The 16,773-nt window shown below is 51.0% G+C and overlaps 1 protein-coding gene across 2 annotated transcripts; it reads right to left on the minus strand.

The window, feature by feature from the left end:
• Positions 1 to 1,930: 1,930 nt before the first annotated feature.
• Cd300a (CD300a molecule) lies at positions 1,931 to 15,859 on the minus strand. Of its 2 annotated transcripts, none has more exons than XM_074045208.1 (7): positions 15,422 to 15,856; positions 10,665 to 11,009; positions 9,898 to 10,045; positions 8,211 to 8,305; positions 4,574 to 4,611; positions 4,049 to 4,156; positions 1,931 to 2,554 (listed from the first exon to the last, which is right to left on the minus strand). In XM_074045208.1, exons 1-7 carry the CDS (start codon positions 15,480 to 15,482, stop codon positions 2,411 to 2,413), a joined length of 939 nt encoding a protein of 312 aa, XP_073901309.1. In that variant the 5' UTR covers positions 15,483 to 15,856; the 3' UTR covers positions 1,931 to 2,410. The 2 variants fall into 2 exon arrangements, 1 of the variants encoding a protein (XP_073901309.1); XR_012438437.1 differs by lacking the exon at positions 1,931 to 2,554 and adding an exon at positions 7,815 to 7,970 and having other exon boundaries at positions 4,056 to 4,156; positions 15,422 to 15,859.
• Positions 15,860 to 16,773: the final 914 nt, after the last annotated feature.

Genomic DNA, 16,773 nt, shown 5'->3' on the forward strand with positions numbered 1-16,773 from the left:
AAGACAATGGACTCTGGACTCTATTTTGTTAGGGTTTGACATAAGGAGACTCTGTTTTGATTCTGACAACTCTTCACATTTTTCTCTCTCTCTCTGAAGACTTCCTGAAAACACACACACACACACACACACACACACACACACCATTCAAGAACAACAGTAATTCTCAAAAGATGGCACCACTGAAATTTGCAACTGGACACAGATTTCCTATTCTGGATGGAGAGAGTGTGCTCACGTGGGGATGCTGAAGAAGGAGCCATTTCCACCTGACTCTTTTTCCTGCTTCACTCTGAGCCAGTGTAGAGAAGATGTCACCTTAAACATAACTAACATAACTAACTAGCAGTGCCATCAACCCTGAAGGGGGCTTCCTAGCTTACACTTGGAATGTCCAGCTTTTCTGCTTCAACGGCAAGGTATCTTCTGTTACCCTTCTTTGCAGATGGAGGGCAAGCACAGCAGAGGTGGTCCTTCCCTGGTCCACAGCCCCAAAGCTAGGGGACTAGTGGAGAAGGACTGTGTCCCTCAAAGCCTGAAAATTCGTCTGCAGTAGGGACTGTGTCACGTGTCCTTCTGACCCTGAGCAAATTGAGGAAGGAAGGAAAGAAGGAAGGAAGGAGGAAGGGAAGGAGGGAGGGAGGGAGGAAGGGAGGGAGGAAGGAAGGAAGGAAGGAAAGAAGGAAGGAATGAGGGAGGGAGGGAGGGAGGAAGGGAGGGAGGGATAAAGCAAGCACGCCGCCCTTGGGCTGGTCAACCCCAGATAGCGTGGAGACTGGTAAGGCAGAGAAGTAAATAAAGGGAGGGCAAACGGGCTTTACTGGGCTTTGCGGTGGGCTTTCCCTGAGTGGAGTGACTCACACCAGGAAGCAGGGCCCGCCTTCCCCTCCCACTCCCCCTACTTTACAGCCCAATTTTGGTCACCCAAGTGCACTGAATTTGTCCCTTGTGCTGCCTTAGGGCCCAACCCTGTATTAGTTTTGACCACAGCTTCCCCACTACCTCCGTAGGTAAATGGGTTCCATCTGCAAAGCCCAGCGCCCACTGGTCTTTCAAAGCAAAAGACCCTCACCTAGGCTGGCTTGGGGCTGAGGCCAAGGCAGTGCCGACAGCGTCCTAAGGCTCTGTGAGCTGTCCCCTGCCACTGAGACCCAGTCCCTCCCACACACGGCGGGCCCCAGCTTTGGGCACGTGTGTGTGCGTATCTGTGTGGGTACACTTCCCCTTTTGCGTCTCAGAAAATTAGTAAAAAAGAAAAAGTGTGTGTGTGTGTGTGTGTGTGTGTGTGGGAGGAGTATCTGGGATGACTCATGGTTACTCACGCATAAATCACTTAAAATCAGGGAAGTCACCAACCAGAGCAGCGGCAGATCTAGGCCCTTTGGGAACCACTTACCCCTTGAAGAAGCCTCTGATAGTCACAGGCTCACATGTCCCAGAGAAAACAACACCCCAAAGGCCCCGTTTGGTTGTAATGTCAGCCGTCAAGACAGCCCAGGTCACTGCTTCCAATTCGAAATCTTCCTGGCAAGAAAACTACAAAATTTTTTATTTTTTGGAAGCACTGAGTTTTGAACTCAAGGTCTCAGGCTTGCTAGGCAGGCATTCTTACCACTTGAGCCACTCTGCCAAGTCCTTTTTTTGTGATGGGTTTTTTTCAAGATAGGGGCTCGAGAACTAGTCACCTGGGCTGGCTTCGAACTGAGATCCTCCTGATCTCTGCCTCCTGAGTAGCCAGGATTACAGGCGTGAGCCATCAGCACTGGCAAGACTACAAAGTTTTCCATTCAGGGCAGGGCAGCTGTGACTGACCCTCTTCTACCCAAAGATGACACCTCACAGGATGTCCCCAAGGCTTTGTACCGGCAAAACTCCTTTGTGGCATCAAAGCCAGGATTGTGGGTATCATTTAAATAACTCTTCTTGTCTCTTTAAGAAGGTGTTCTGAACTTTATTTACATTTCTTATATTAAAAATTAATCCAAGAATCCAGAGGAACCTGCCATTGAGTCTGGAGCCATGGCCAGGCTCTTCTCTGGAGCTCAGTTTCCTGATCTGTGAGATGGGGAGAGAACTTTTCTTGCCAGTTCTCCCCCACTCCCCAGCAACCCCAGAATTTCCTACGGGGAGGGGGGCTGAGATTTACAAAGCTAACTGCAGGTGCTATCCTATGTGAGTCGTACAGTACTGAGCTGTACCCTCCACACAGCACCAGAAGGAAGAGAGCTAAGAAGGAGCTGGAGGGACAGGGGGATGGACGGAAGTGCTTCCTGCTGCCCCTGCAGAACCCTGGTTCCCACCTGTCCTTGGTGAGGCCAGCTGGGCTGATGCAGTGGAGAAGCAGTTTGCAGGGAGCTCAGGAGTCTGGAGGTCACCAAGGAGGGGAGCAGGCCAAGGGGAAGAGTGAGGGCTAAGGACTGTCCCTGGGCTTGCAGATCCCGCTGTACCCCATTTCCTCCCTGGGCCTCTGGGAGGATATCCCGTTGGTGTTGGAATTCTGCTTCTGTGAGTCAAACACCACGGAGCTGTAGTGAAGGTCATCCGCTGGGAATGCCTGCAGGGAGGGAGCCCAGGCTCAGGAACAGGCAGGGAAAGGAAGGGCTCCCCAGGGAGTTGCGGAGGCTTCACAGTGGAGGCTCCAGCCTCCTCACTGCCCTGGTCTCTTTCTCTCTCCTGGACTGGACTCAGTGATCCTGCCTGCTCACATGCCCCTCCCCAACTGGTCAAGTTACAGCCCAAATCCCTGGGACCTCAGGGCTGACCCAGCCGGTCCATTCTACAAGGCTGGGGGTGTAGCTCACATGGAAGTGTGCCTTCCTGGCAAGCACAAGTTCATGAGTTCTAACCCCAGTCCAGCCAAAAAAAAAAAAAAGAGGAGACTGAGGCCTTGAGAAGTTTACAGAGTAGGTGGGGCTCCCCCAAGATGCCTCTGTGCTCCCTTGAGGACTGCGGGTATCTCAACTGTGGGGCAGAGCAGGCTCAGGAGTGGCTGCACAGAACCCCTGGCCCTCTAGGTAGAGCCTGTGTGGCAAAGGCATCTCCACAGCTCTACAGCTCTGTGGTGAACTTGCTGTGCTGTGGGCACAGGCCCTGACTTGTTCCAAAGGGACAGGTGGAAGGTGAGACCCTGCCCCAATCCTCTTCGAGATCATTAGTCACCAAGTGAGACAGGACAAGCTGTTGCTGGTCCCAGTGGCCTAGAGGACAGGAGACCATGTCACATGAGGCAAGAATGGAGCCTTCAGACGTGTGGCCAGAAGCCACCATGCAACTAGACATGGACAGCTGCTCAGAGGCCCCGGAATAGCACTGGGATGCTAGGCTCCCAGCCCACACCTCACTCTCAGCAGGCAGCTGACAGGTCAGGGAGGGACGTGGTTTTTGGGGACTCAGAGGGAGTGCAGGGGAAGATCCTCTGATTCCCCTGCACAGAATAGGAGCAGCAGCCCCACGTAAACCGTGCCAGGTCGGAACATCCCAGGGAGAAAGGATGTTCTTTTCTGGAGCAGTCCAGCAATGGTGTCATCCAACCTCTCACCTCCACCCTACCTCCCCACCTCACCAGCCTTAATGGCTTCTCAGCATGTCTGAGAAGGGCTCATAGGCCTGGGGTGGGGACTTGGAGGTCTCTTCAGGCAGCCCCCTTCTGATGCTTGTCTATCCCCAGCTTACTTGAACTCCCCACTAATGGTGGGTTCCACCCCAGGGGCGGCCCACTCCATTATCCCATTTAAGGTGACTGTACAGGTTGACTGCACCAGGTCATGCATAGAAACCTGACAAGAAGAGTTGATGTCAGATTGCTCATGTGTGTATGGTACACGGTAGGTGCTTAATAAATGCTTCACTTTCATACACACCCCATCCCCAGCTACTATGACCCCAAGCCTTTCTAAGGGCCTCCACTTGGGCTGAATCTCCATTTGCCTGGTCTTCTGTGTGGCCAGCCTGGGTCCAGCCCCTCTCTTCCCTCTCTTGCCCATCCCTCCATGTGGTGCCCCCACATAGCCCAGGGTCCATGTGCCAGGGAACCAGGCTTCACACTTACCACTGTGCTGTATTCCACCTCTACCTGCCTAGGTGGCATGGGCTCTTCCTGCAGGGACCACGTGTGCAGCTGCAGATTTGCGTACTGGGGCTCACTCTGCTCGGCAGCCTGCAGTGGACAGGAGGTGTCCATGGAGCCCCTCCCCAGCTCTGCCCCTGTCCCTGCTTCTCTAAAGGCAACTCCTTGCTCTCCACACCCAGGGTGCCATCATCAACCTTCCCACGCTGTTGCTACCCTGTCCCCCTCTCTAGGCAGTGAGTGCTCCCGGTATCAGTCTAGCTGGGAAGTCCCTCCCTCTTCCATTTGCCCTGTGGGGAGGGGGAAGACTGGCCAGAATTTGTGACAGGACACGTTGGCCAGATATCCAGGCATCATTCTTCCTGTTCTAATGAGTATCTGCTCCATCTTCATGTGATACAACTGTCACCTCCACTGGCCTATGGAATTGGCCAGCCACACCCTCAATGTCCTCTGTGCACCCCCTAACAGCCACCCTGTCTCACCTCCTGCCATAGTCTCACTTACCTGCCTGAGGTTCCCAGACAGCTCTGAAGACTTGCCAGCTAAAGACAAGAGGAGAAAAGGGAGGTGGAACCCCAGAACCAGGGGAGGGTGGGGACCCCTATGCTCTGTCTGAGAAAGGCCTTTCCCCAGAGACCTCAGCTGCAGGTCTATAGTCTTTAATAGCAGGGAAAAAGTTATCATATGTTAATTGCAAAATGATAGGTTTAAGAGATAAAGTGTATCACAAAGCAAGTTCTTTAAGAATTCGTGTGGATGCACAGGCACAGAGAAAGGACTGGAAGGGACACAGCTCAAATGTCAGCGGTTGGCTTTCACTGGGGATAGGAGCATCTTCTTGGTGTTTTACTTACTTTCCAAATTCCCTATGACAGTCATATGTCCCTCCTTTAAAACAGGAGGAGCCTGTTTAAGGAGCCAGAGGCTTTGTAGGTGAAAGGTCACTCAAGGCATCCACTGGGACTCAAAGAGCTGAGGCAGCCCAGGCTGGGCAAACCCCATGAGTGAGTAGTGGCCACGTGGCATCTGAAGCTGAGAATCAGAGCACAGGGCAATGGCAGAGCAAGGCAGATGGGAAAGAGGAAGTGATTCTCCTTTTATGAATTGTGTACAGCTATGCTGAGGTCAACATCTCTCCCAAAGCAGGGGCTCCAGGGAGCAGCCGTCTCCCTCAGCCTGCACCAGCTTGTTCAGTATCTATGGGATACACTAGCCCCATCTCTGCCACCTCAGCCTCACTGCAGCCCCAAAGGCTTTGGCAACAATGGACAACATGGCTGTGAGAGGCCAGGTGTGGTACACACCTGCAATCCCAGCACTCAGGAGGTGGAGGTGGGAGGATTGAGAGTGTGATGTCAGCCTGGACTATAAAGCAAGGTCCTGTTACAGGAAAAGAAAGGAAAGAAAAAGAGAAGGAGGAGGAGGAGGAGAAAGAAGAAGAAGAAGGGGAGGGGAAGGGGGAGGGAGGGAGGAAGGAAGAAAAGAAGGAAGGAAGGGAAGGAACGAAGGAAAATTTAGAAAGATTGTCCTGGGAACCCTTTAGAATGGGTACTTATTAATTATTTCTGCCAAAAGGCACTGCATCCTCACTTGGGCCCACAAGTTAACTAAAAGCAGGAGATAAGCTTGGCAACCCTGCCTCCATGTTACATCTGTCTCCTTTGCTCTGAGTCTCTCTCCTATAGTCATTCTGGATGCCAAGAATAACAGGACTGATCTATGACATCTTTACAACAAGGGATCAAAACTATCCCCAAGGAACAGCAAAACCTTGAAGAATAGACTGCTCCCCAAATGAGGACAATTTCCTATAGTGAAGAGGCTGCACCCCAGAGCAGGAGGAATCAACTCCTGGGGACCAGAGTGTCCCCTCAAGTGATAGAAGCAGTAGCAGTAACTTCTCCAGAACCAGAACTGAGTTCATGACCATCCAGGCCACACCTTGCCTGGGAGTGCTTTTATGCAAACCTCTCTCCCCCTGCCCTGTTGTACCTAGCATGAGTACTCCTAATTTTAGAAGGCTCGTCACACCTCTTTTCATGGGCCCACCCCATGTCTGGTGCATACTGTCCCTTCCTGTAACCCCACTGCCTTGCCTATGAAGCATGTGTCCTTTTTGCTTTATTTGCCGAGTGAATCTTTGTCTCTGGAGGGGGTACTGTTCCTCGTGCTCCCTCCCTTGTTAGAGCGAGCTTTCTCTCTTGCTTCTGGTTATTACCGAACCTAACTGGGGCTAACTGGGGCTAACTGGGAATGACTGGAGATTCAGAAAAGACAGACAAACAGAAAGTGGAGTCAGGTGTGTTGGGTGCCCTGGTGGAGACTCCTAACCCTCATTGCTTCTTTTCTCTGTCTTTATTCTTTAAGGTCTTACTCCTTGCAGCTCTTTAAAACCTGGTTACTAAAGTCTTTAAAACCTCTTTCCTTAGACTCCACTGTCCCGTTTTCTCTTAGCCGTTCCTTAGCTTAATCTTTTCTTAAAGTTTTTTGCCCCCAGGCTTGCACTGTCCCATCTCCCTTTAGCTTTCTTAAAGCCTCGGTGCTCAGACTTGCAAACACCAGCAGTGCCTAAAAACTGCACATGCAAACCCTTAAGGTCTCAGTCCTTAGACTTGCACTGTGCACTGTCCCATGTTCTCTTTGGCTTTTCTTTAGCTTAGCTTTCTAAGGTCTGTATATGAAGCTCTCGGTGCAGACTTTCTATCAACCCCTCTTTAGCAATTCTTTTCCCTTCCAAAAGCTTCCCACACCAAAAAGCTCCAAAGCAAAAAGCCAAAGCCAAAAAACCCCCAAAGCAAAAGTTCTCAAAGCAAAAGCTCTGCGCTCCCCTTCAGCGGGTCTTTTTATTCCTGCTTCTCTGAACACAACTTAGAAGACACAGCTGTTCTGCTTTTCCCTGTTTCATGTTCGGGGCTGTGCCTATCTTGGCCTGCAGGTAAAAGCAAATAAGCAGCATCTCGAGAGCCTTGCTTACATCAGTTCTCCTAGGCTTCTCATAATCTCTTAGTCCTATGACTAAGTCATAGTCTCTTGCCCTATGTCTGCCTGAAAATTCTTACTCAGAGTTTGGAGACAAGAAGCTAAGAGCTGAAAATCCCTGTCTTCTTTCAGGAATCTCCTTAAGACCTCACCCATGGCCATTGACACCTTTGCTTATGAGATAATGAAATCTTAGTACAGGAGGCTTGGGACCTCCTGGAGGTGACTGGGAGCCTCCAGTCAGTAACAATGAGGCCACACCTCCATCCATCCCTCTGAATCAATACTTATCTTTTTTTTGGCACAGTACTGGGGTTTGAACTCAGGGCTTCATGCTTGCTAGCCAGGAGGTCTACCACTTGAGCCACTTCTCCTGCCCTGTTTCTGTACTTGAGTACCTGTACTTGTGCCAGACACACCCTATACATGTCCTCTCTGTAGATCTGCACTCTGAAAAGGATGGGACTCAGGATGCCGGGAGCTTCCTGGGGTGCCTGTGTGGCTGGAGTTATTAATCAACACAATAATCCAGCAGATGTTGACTGTGAACCTTCTGGAGTCATGGCCAGGGCCTGAAGGAGTGCCCAGCCTGCGGGAAGATGGCCAGGAAAGCCGGGGATGACAGCCAAGATTCAGGAGAAGCACTAGGTCACTCTTGGGGGACAAAGTAAAGGACTGAGGGGAGGAGGGGGAAGTCTGAAAACTGCCCTTGGAGTCCAAAAGAAACAAGTCAGAGAGAAGGGAGGGTAGCATTCTGGGTACTCACAGCAAACCCAGGAGACACTGGAGCTGAGACTCCTGCCAAGTCAGAAGCAGCCATGTGAAGGGATCTTCCAGGGTGCAAGGAGTGGGGTTGAGAGAGAGGTGGGCAGGGCCACATGGTGGAGGCCTGACTGCCCTGTTGGGGTAGGATTTTGAGAGCCTGGAAGGCCATGCGAAGGTTTTAATAGGAAGAGGACACTGCTCATGGGGCAACCATCAACCTCCATACCTTAATGGGAAAGGCCTCCCTCACTTGTAACCACCACACCCAGGGATACCAACTCCGAGGCCTGTATGTGTGGTCTGAGGAACAGGACAGAGCACTAAAGATGAGAGGCTATGACCAGGGCCTGCCCCACCCTTGGGGCACGGGGCAGAGGCGTGCAGGGAGTGAACTCACCTTTGACCCGTTTCTGAAACATCCTCCAGGCCAGCAGTGAGGCCCCCACCAACAGAAGCAGCAGAAGTGCTAACAAGGACACCAGCACGGGAGGCCTGCAGAGAAGGCGTGGGCGGTGAGGGGCACCTGCCTGCCCTGACTTCTGGGTTTGTTTTGTATGCTAGGCAATCACTCTACCACTGAGCTACATCTCCAGCCCTTTCCTGACCTTTTAAATAGATAAATAAAGTCAAATATTTTAAAAAGATAGACAGTATGATGTCTATTGTCTACACCCCAATCTATACATCCTCTAGGTCTACACACACACACACACACACACACACACACACACACACACAACTTGCTTCAGGCCCCAACAAAGCTGAGCTCTGCACTCTGCCTATCGTGGTGTCTGCGGGTAAACTCTGGCATGTTTGGGGCTGAATTCTGCTTTGTCGATATAAGCACCATGACTCTGGGTTGGTAGGAAGTATGTGGAATGGCTTGAGGGGCAGGGGGAGTAGTGAGTTATGTGTCTGGCCTGTGTCCCCTGTCCTGGGAGAGAGGCTCTAAAATCTTGAAATTTCCCAAATTATTAGGAGCACCTTTGTTTGTGGATCTCACCTGAGTTGCTATTAGTGATGACATGACAGCTCAGGGGACCAGAGATGTGACATGGGCTCTGATGAGGCCAGCCTCCAAAGAACATACGGGCTGGAGATCAGATTGAATCCATGACCAATGATTCAACTGATCACCCCAAAGTTGTGAAACCCCTATAGAAACCCAGACAAGGGAGATGGGAGGAGCTCCTGGTGGACAGGCACATGAAGATCCCAGGAAAGTGACATTCCCTGACTGCTCCCAGTGCAGGAGATACAGGACCTCTGTTTGGGACCCCTGCAGCCCTCACCTTACCTGTCGCCTTGTAAAGCCAATCCTGATCTTTATCCTTCACGATGAACCTGTAACTCTGCTTTGCGGAATTCTGAGTCCAATGAATTAATGAGCCCGAGGAAGTCACGGGAACCCAAATCTGCGGCCAGAAGTCAGAAGTGGGGTGGCCTGGGCTTCCCCAAAGTGTGATTGGACTACATGAAGGGGTCTTGTGGTGGCCAGAATCCTCAGCCTGAAAGATCTGCACTAACTCCAAGCAGCAGTACCAGAATGGAATTGCAGCACCCAGTAGTGTCAGAATGGGAAATCTATGAACCCCAGAAATGTTTGTGACCACATTCATTTTCTCAGGAGAGTCTGCAGATGCTGTTAGATTCTCTGGGGGTTGATGAGCTTCAGAAAGACTGAGGACCTGTATTTAGAGGAAGAGCCCAAGACTTTGGCCCGCCTTCTTCTACCTTGAAGCTATGCAACCTGGCCAATTGCTTAACCCCTCAGAGCCTCAGTTTACTTATCTGTGAAACAAGCATGGTGACATTCAGAGAGAACATTCCTGTGAAACCCTGCACCATGCCTGGCAGGATGTCACCCGCCCTCTTTAACTCCTGCTCTCCTTCCTCCACCACCCCTGGCTCCTCCTTGGCCTGAGCCCCCTTCTAGCAGCCCAAGCCAGTCCACTAAACTACGATGCACAGCCTACAGCTTCCTACCTGGGCCTGGGGCAAAGGGCACCCCGTGGCCTTGATACCAGCCTAACATCCTCCTGAGAAGAAGGTGTGCACCTGCTGGTCAGAGACTGGGTGCTTACCCTGAGCCCTGGCTCTCAGGATAGTCCTCCTGGCTGCTGGATTCTTGGGTAGGACTCTCTGCTGCCACGTTGGTGAATGGCACAGCTTTGGTTGTGGTTGTGGTTGTGGTTGTCCAGGTTTTGTCTTCTGGGATACTTGTCGTTGGTGCTGGTGGCAAAACCATGGGATCAGACCCAGGCTCGATCCTCGACTCCCACTATTGGCATTTTGGACTGATTTTATACCTGCTCACTCAGGAAGGAGCAGGTTGGGGCACCTGGGGCCAGTGTCTTCCCAGGATCCTCCCGGGCCATGTGAGCCTTTCCAAACAGGGCCCCCAACAGCCCTATTCAGTCCTGCTGGTGAGGGCCCCGAGTCACCTCCCTGTGTGGTGCTCCTCCAACCTTGGCCATATGATGCAAATCTAAGTCATTACTTGTCTGAGCTTCTTCTGCACGCAGGCCCTTCATTGACCCGGGGGGCTCGCTCTCCCCTGCACGCATGCTCTATTCTCTCCTGGCTTCTGACACCTGAAGTACAACTTCCACCTTGAGACTGAGTGGAGCTATTGACTACTCCAGGATGACTCCTTACAGCCCTCCCCTGCCTTCTCTGTCTCTGTCTCACACACACACACACGCACACACACACACACACACACACACACACACACACACACACACACATGCATGCACACACAGATCCCAGGCTCAGATGTGATTCCTGCCCCAGCTACTCCCACCTCAGCCTCTTTAGCAGCCCTGGTGCTGGTTGGAGGAGGGCTCACCTGGAATCACAAACACCTGTACCCTGAGGGAGTCATCCCTTCCTTCGATCCATGGTGTACTGATCCCACACCAGTAGAAGTCAGCATCCTTCAGGGTGAGATTCGCCAATGTCACTGTTAAGGTGAGGTTTTCAGGATGGTCTGTGATGGACATCCGGCCTTTCCTCGCTCTGCTCTCTGAGCCTTTGATCTCCACTTTTTCGCCACAAATTAGTGAGAATGACTTTGACTTTCTGCACCAGTATTTGTCGAATGTCTTGTATTTCTCCTCATACTGACACTGCAGGCTCAAGGATTCTCCCACAGTGCCCGTCACTGTGCTGGGGCCAGTCAGAGCAGAACAGCCTGGAAAACACAGCCCCAATGCTGGGCCCTCACAGGTGGGCAGGGTCAGGGGTGCCATGGGGTCAGGTCCTCCAAAAGTTGCCCCACTCCTTCACCTCACATCAGCCCCTCATCAGTCAAGTCCCCATGCCTCAGCACCTCCCCTTCTGCTCTGTCACCCCAAGGCTCCAACATAGAAGCCTATTCTTTCAACCCCAGTCCCCAAGCCCTCTCACCGACCAGAGTCTCCTGCTTCCAAACACACCAAGACCATGGGCACTCACCCTGAGCCTGCTCAGGTGGCTCTCCTGGGAGGGCCACCATGGCTCCAGGCAGCTCAGTGAGAATAGCCACACGCCCATCTGGGTCCCCAGGGAAGGTGAGCCAGGGCCTAAGCACCACGGCCACTTTGACAAGAGCACCGTGCGCCCTTGGTAAGTGTGGATCAAGAATTGGGAGGTGCGGCACAAGCAGTAGAGCACCTGTTTTGCAAGGGCAGAGCCGTGAGTTCAAACCCCAGCCCTACCAAAAAACAAGAGTGTCGATCCAAAGGATCACGAGCACAGAGGGCTCAGTGACAATGACCCTCACTTCAGCTTGACTTACCTCAGTTGGCCCCGCTCTGATGAACTTAATTTTTATGTAGTTAAGTTTTTATTCCCAGGATTTATGTCTGCCATTTTCTCAAACAGTTCTTGGACACAGAGCTGGGGGAAGATGACGATGGCCTGAAACTAATGCTGCCACCAGCATAGGACTCAAGCTGGCCCCCGGCCAAAGGACACGGAGTGGGTGTACACTCATCTCCCTTCACACCCTGTCACCCTGTCATCGGGAGGAGGGGATGGTGGTTGGGGTGGCTGGCTTCCTCCCTTTAATTCTTTTTTTTTTTTTTTTTTGATGGTACTGGGGTTTGAACTAGCTAGGCAGGCACTCTACCACTTGAGCCATGTCTCTGGCCCTTTTGCTCTGGTTATTTTGGAGATAGGATCTCCTTTTATCCCCCAGGGCTAGCCTGGACTGTAACCTTCCTAGTTACACTTCCGCCAGAGCTGGGGTGACAGGGATTTGCCACCACACCCAGCTTTTCCCTTGAGATGGGGTTTCATGAACTTCTTGCCCGTGCTGGCCTCGAATCACGATTCTCCGCATCTCAGCCTCCCAAGAAGTTAGGATTATAGGCGTGAGTCACCATGCTTGGCTCATCTTACTAACTTTTTAAAGTTCTTAAGTCTCACCTGAGACTTTGGACCTCTGAATGCAAGATCCAGGGAGCAAAGGCCTCCTTCTTACCCCCTCAGTGCCCACCAGTGCCCACATAGCAGACCCTCAATTAATATTCAAGATGAGCTCGGCTCTATCCCAGCGGCTCCACAATCTGAGTGCACGGCGGCCCAAAGCCGATCCTCAGCTTTGGGTTCCCTCCCCCAGAGGCCCAGTAGGACCCTTCCTCTCAACCTGAGAGTGCAGATCCCCTGCAGAGAAAGACTTCCAAGCCTTGTCACAGGTGCAACATTCACTGAGAAGCTCAGTAGCTATTGCCAAGGTGAAACTGGAGGGGCCTCCACTCTATTATGCATCTGCTGTGTGTTTTAGTGCAAGTTATTTACCCTCTCTGAGCTTCAGATGCCTCTTCTGCAGAGTGGTTAGATAATCATGACTACCTAACATGCCATTTGAGGGGTGTTGAATGAGGAAGGTCATGGGTGCAAAGGGTCTGACAAATAATATTAGGTTGAACCACAAAAATTGTTCTTGACCAAGAAAACAGGAATTTCACATGATTTGTTATTTATAAATTCTCTATAAATAACTGTGTAATCTGGATAAATGTGTGATTTTCTAGAAAACTGCAAATCACTAAAATTGGCACAAAGTACTGAATCCATACTCTTCTTTAAGAGTATGGTCCTGACTGCAGTCCTGATGCTGTTCCCCACTTCTCCTGCCAACTCCTTGTCTGGGTCTGGGCTCCTCTCCCTGACCTGGACAACTCTCCACCCTGCCCATGACCCCCAGTCTTGCCCCAGGATTGTTCTTTCAGCTTTTTAAATCCTCCTTAAGTCCCCAAATCAAGGAAGAAGGAAAAGAAGGGGAGAAGAGGGAGGAGACAACAACCCAAATCCAAACCCAAACCCAAATGCACGAATAACAGGAAAAATAACCAGGCTAGTTTCAAGCCTCTGCAAATAAGTCTATAAACCTAGATGAAACTGGTGATTTTCTAGGAGTACACAAATGACCAATACAGGCTTTGAACTCAGAGCCTTATAGTTGCTGGGCAGGTGCTCTACCACTTGACCCACACCCCCATCCTTTTTACTTTAGATTTTTCTAATAGGGCCTCATATTTATTCCCTAGGCTGGCCTGGACTGAGATCCTCCTGTTTACACTTCCCACTTAGCTGGGATGACAGGCATGCACCATCATACCCAGCTTTCATTGAGTGAGTGTTCTTGAACTTTTTGCTGGGGTTGGCCTTGAACCTTGATCCTCCTGATCTCCACTTCCTGAATAGCTGGGATTAAAGCCACTCTGCTCACCAGATGTTTTCTTAGCTGTAGATCAACAACAATGAGTATTATCGAGGAGTTTGTTCTCTTCTGGGAAGAATAAAGGAGCACTACTGCCAAACATTCCAGGAACTAACAATTCCAATTTTGCTTAAACACTTAGAGAAAATAGTCAAAATCATATATTGAGACAGAATCTAGCCAAATCTCTTCATATAATTCACCATAATTCAGCTCCATAAATAATGAAAAAGCATCAGCCACGGCCCACAGCCATTGCTATTGTTTTAAAACACTTTGTTGGGGCTGGAGGTGTAGCCCAGTGGTGGACTGCTCACCTAGCATGTGTGGGTCCCTGGATTCCGTTCCTATCACTGCAAAATGGTGACAACCACGATAATAAGTTTTGAACTGCTTTGTAAATAAACATGAGTGTATAGCTGCTTCATTCTTTCTGGGAAATATGACCATCTGAGACAGGGAAGACAGGAACCAGGCACATTCTGCCTTGGGTCAAGGAGTGACAGAGAAATGGATTTCAGAAGGAGCCACAGATCTCAGCACACACAGATGCTATGAAAACAAAACACCCAGGAGAATCAGAGAGCTAGCAGCAGTGAGAGGGTGACGGGCTTCCAAACTCATACCCAAAGTGACAGCTCTCCTGTCGACAATTCTCATGCATATCCAGTAAATGTAATTAGGAAGGCATCCAGTTTATAAGAAAAGCCACCTAAACTGCTAGTCACCTGTGGTGGGTCATGCCTGTAATCACAGCACCCAGGAGGGTGCCAGGAGGCACGCCTGGGCAAAATAATGAGACTCTTTCTCAAAAAAAAAAAATTCTGAGTTCTCATTAAAATAAATCTTTCCTGGCCTGGAGGTGTGGCTTAAGTGGTAGAGCACCTGCCTAGCAAGTGCAAGGGCCTGTGTTCAAACCCTAGCATTGTGAAAGAAAAGGGGGAGAGAGAGAGAGAGAGAGGGAGAGAGGAAGGAAGGAAGGAAGGAGGGAGAGAGGGAGGGAGGGAAGGAGGAAAGGAGGGAGGAAGGAAGGAGAAAGATAAGAAAGAATGAAAGAAAGAGAAGGAAGGAAGGAAAGAAAGAAAGAAAGAAAGAAAGAAAGAAAGAAAGAAAGAAAGGAAGGAAGGAAGGAAGGAAGGAAGGAAAGAAGAAAGGAAGGAAGGAAGAAAAAAGAAAGAGTCAAGTCCCGGAACTTAGCCCAACAAAGCGGCAGCACTGTCTGCTCAAGGGACCCATTTGCAACAGGCTGTGACTGCTGTTGACACAGAGATAAATCTGGGGGAGGAGGCCTTGACCTTGGTGGGAAGACTTCTTCTGCTGCCTTCCTGGAGAAGGTGTCCTCCCTTCTCTCCCCACAGCTTCTCTCCCCCACTGCCCAACCTACCACCCTTCCCCCTTCGCCTGTCCCATGTCCCCTCCTTGAGGACAGCTGACTCCACGCAGGCCTTCTGTGCTCAGCAGCAGCCCCGGAGCTGCCCTGGCTGAACTTCCATGTGCCTGAGACTGGGACCTTCTCCTCCTCGGTCCCCACCCTTCCTCTATATCCCAAAGCTGGCAAATGCCCAAACTCCTGCCCCTCAGGTGTCTCAGCACAGTCACTGTCCACCCAGTCTGGTATGTCCTGTCCTTGATCATTCACCCGGGAACCTCCCTCCACACCCACCCCGTGTCTTGACGGGGCTTCTCCAAAGTCAGGTGGGCACAGAGGAGACCCTGGTCAGTTCCCTTCTGGGAGGATTCAGTCCTTCAGTCAGTCCCTCTCACATGGTTAGCAGAGCACACCCCATTCTTTGTTCTGGACATTACAAACCAGGCTCAAGCACCTCACGTGACACCTCCCAACAGCCTCACCCCCTCCATCCCCCATGCAGACCCTTCCTAGGCAGAAAGCCCCTTACCTGGAAACCAGAGAAGCAGCAGAACCAAAGGCAGCCACACAGCCAGGTCCCCCAGGGTCATTTCTCCACACACAGGCCACTATAGCCGTGCCAGGCCACTACTGGAGCTGAGGCCACAGTCAGTCCCTTGGGGGAGGGTCAATTTCCAAACCTCCCACTTCTGCTTTTCTTTGTGCCTTGCTGTTTCTTCGTTTGACTTCTCTTGCTTCTGTTCTTGGGGCTTGTGAGAAAGTGGAGGAAGCTGAGAAGTAGAGGAAGCTGAGGGAGCCAAGCGGCCTAGGCTGGCTGAGATGATCCCAGGTGGTGGGCAGGTCCCGTGGCTTCCCAGTGTCAAGGCCTCCACCTGGCCCTGGAAGATCAGGCCTGATCCCCCGCAGCCCCCTCCTGTTCTCACACCCTTGAGACTGCAGGGTCAGGTTCCCTTCTGGTCAGGGCCCAGTCACTCTTCTTCCCCTGTGGTCAGGATGTAACCCTGTGTGAGGGACAAGTGGTAGGCAGTGCCTACCATGAGGCCATCCTGGGGAACTGCCTTTGTCCCCCGAGTTAACACAATGTCTCTAGAATCCCTGAATGGTTTCTGGACTTGGAAATATGTCTTCACTTTGACCAGGAGGTCTTCAGGCTGTGATCTCCCTTCCTGTGTAACCCCCTTAGACCTGCAGGGGCCTGTATGTCCCCTTATCTGTGAAAACTCCACACCCACAGTTACATACACTTACACACACTTATGCTGTGGTAAGTACCCCTAGTTTGCACAGAATGGCCCACTCAAGCATGGGAGACTCTGATCCCAATGTACCATGTCACCTGACAGCTTCCAGTTATTAAATCTGAGTATCTTCCCATAGGGAGCCCTGAGCTAGCAGTGAGGTCCCGCTGGGATTTTCACACTTTCCTCCTGCCCCAGGAGAAGGTTCAAGGACAGAGCCTGGAAGACCTGGGAAAAATGTCTAGGACAGGTGAGTTCAGTGGCCTATGGGTGTAATCCCAGCTACTCAGGAAACTGAGGCAGGAAGCTTCCTTGAGCTTAGAAATTGAAGGCCAATTCTATGCAATATATTGAGAAACCCCCATCCCAATTTAAAAAAAAAAAGTCTAGGACAATCCCATCATAGATTAACTAAATCTCAGTAAGACCCAAGGTGCTTTGGATATTGACCATGTTGAGCTGAACTTGAAAATGAAGGAGGTATTATGTTCAGTGTTTTTCAAGCTGCCCATGATCCAGAAGGCACTGCTGTGGGCTTGAGTATCCAGGCAAGTTCAGGTATGAGAACAAATTGGGAGCAGTGATTATGAAAACGCTCAAATGTGAGGTATCACTTAATGTCCTAAGACATTCCCAGGGGAAG

This window comes from Castor canadensis, chromosome 11 (genome assembly GCF_047511655.1).
Source record: "Castor canadensis chromosome 11, mCasCan1.hap1v2, whole genome shotgun sequence".
NCBI lineage: Eukaryota > Metazoa > Chordata > Mammalia > Rodentia > Castoridae > Castor > Castor canadensis.

Excerpts from the sequence above, each read along its gene's own strand:
- Cd300a (XM_074045208.1), bottom strand. The coding sequence starts at position 15,482 with ATGACCCTGGGGGACCTGGCTGTGTGGCTGCCTTTGGTTCTGCTGCTT. Across the intron at positions 11,010-15,421 it reads GCTGCTTCTCTGGTTTCCAG|GCTGTTCTGCTCTGACTGGC; the intron begins GTAAGGGGCTTT and ends TGTGTTTTCCAG. Across the intron at positions 2,555-4,048 it reads AGGTGGAATACAGCACAGTG|GCATTCCCAGCGGATGACCT; the intron begins GTAAGTGTGAAG and ends CCCTCCCTGCAG.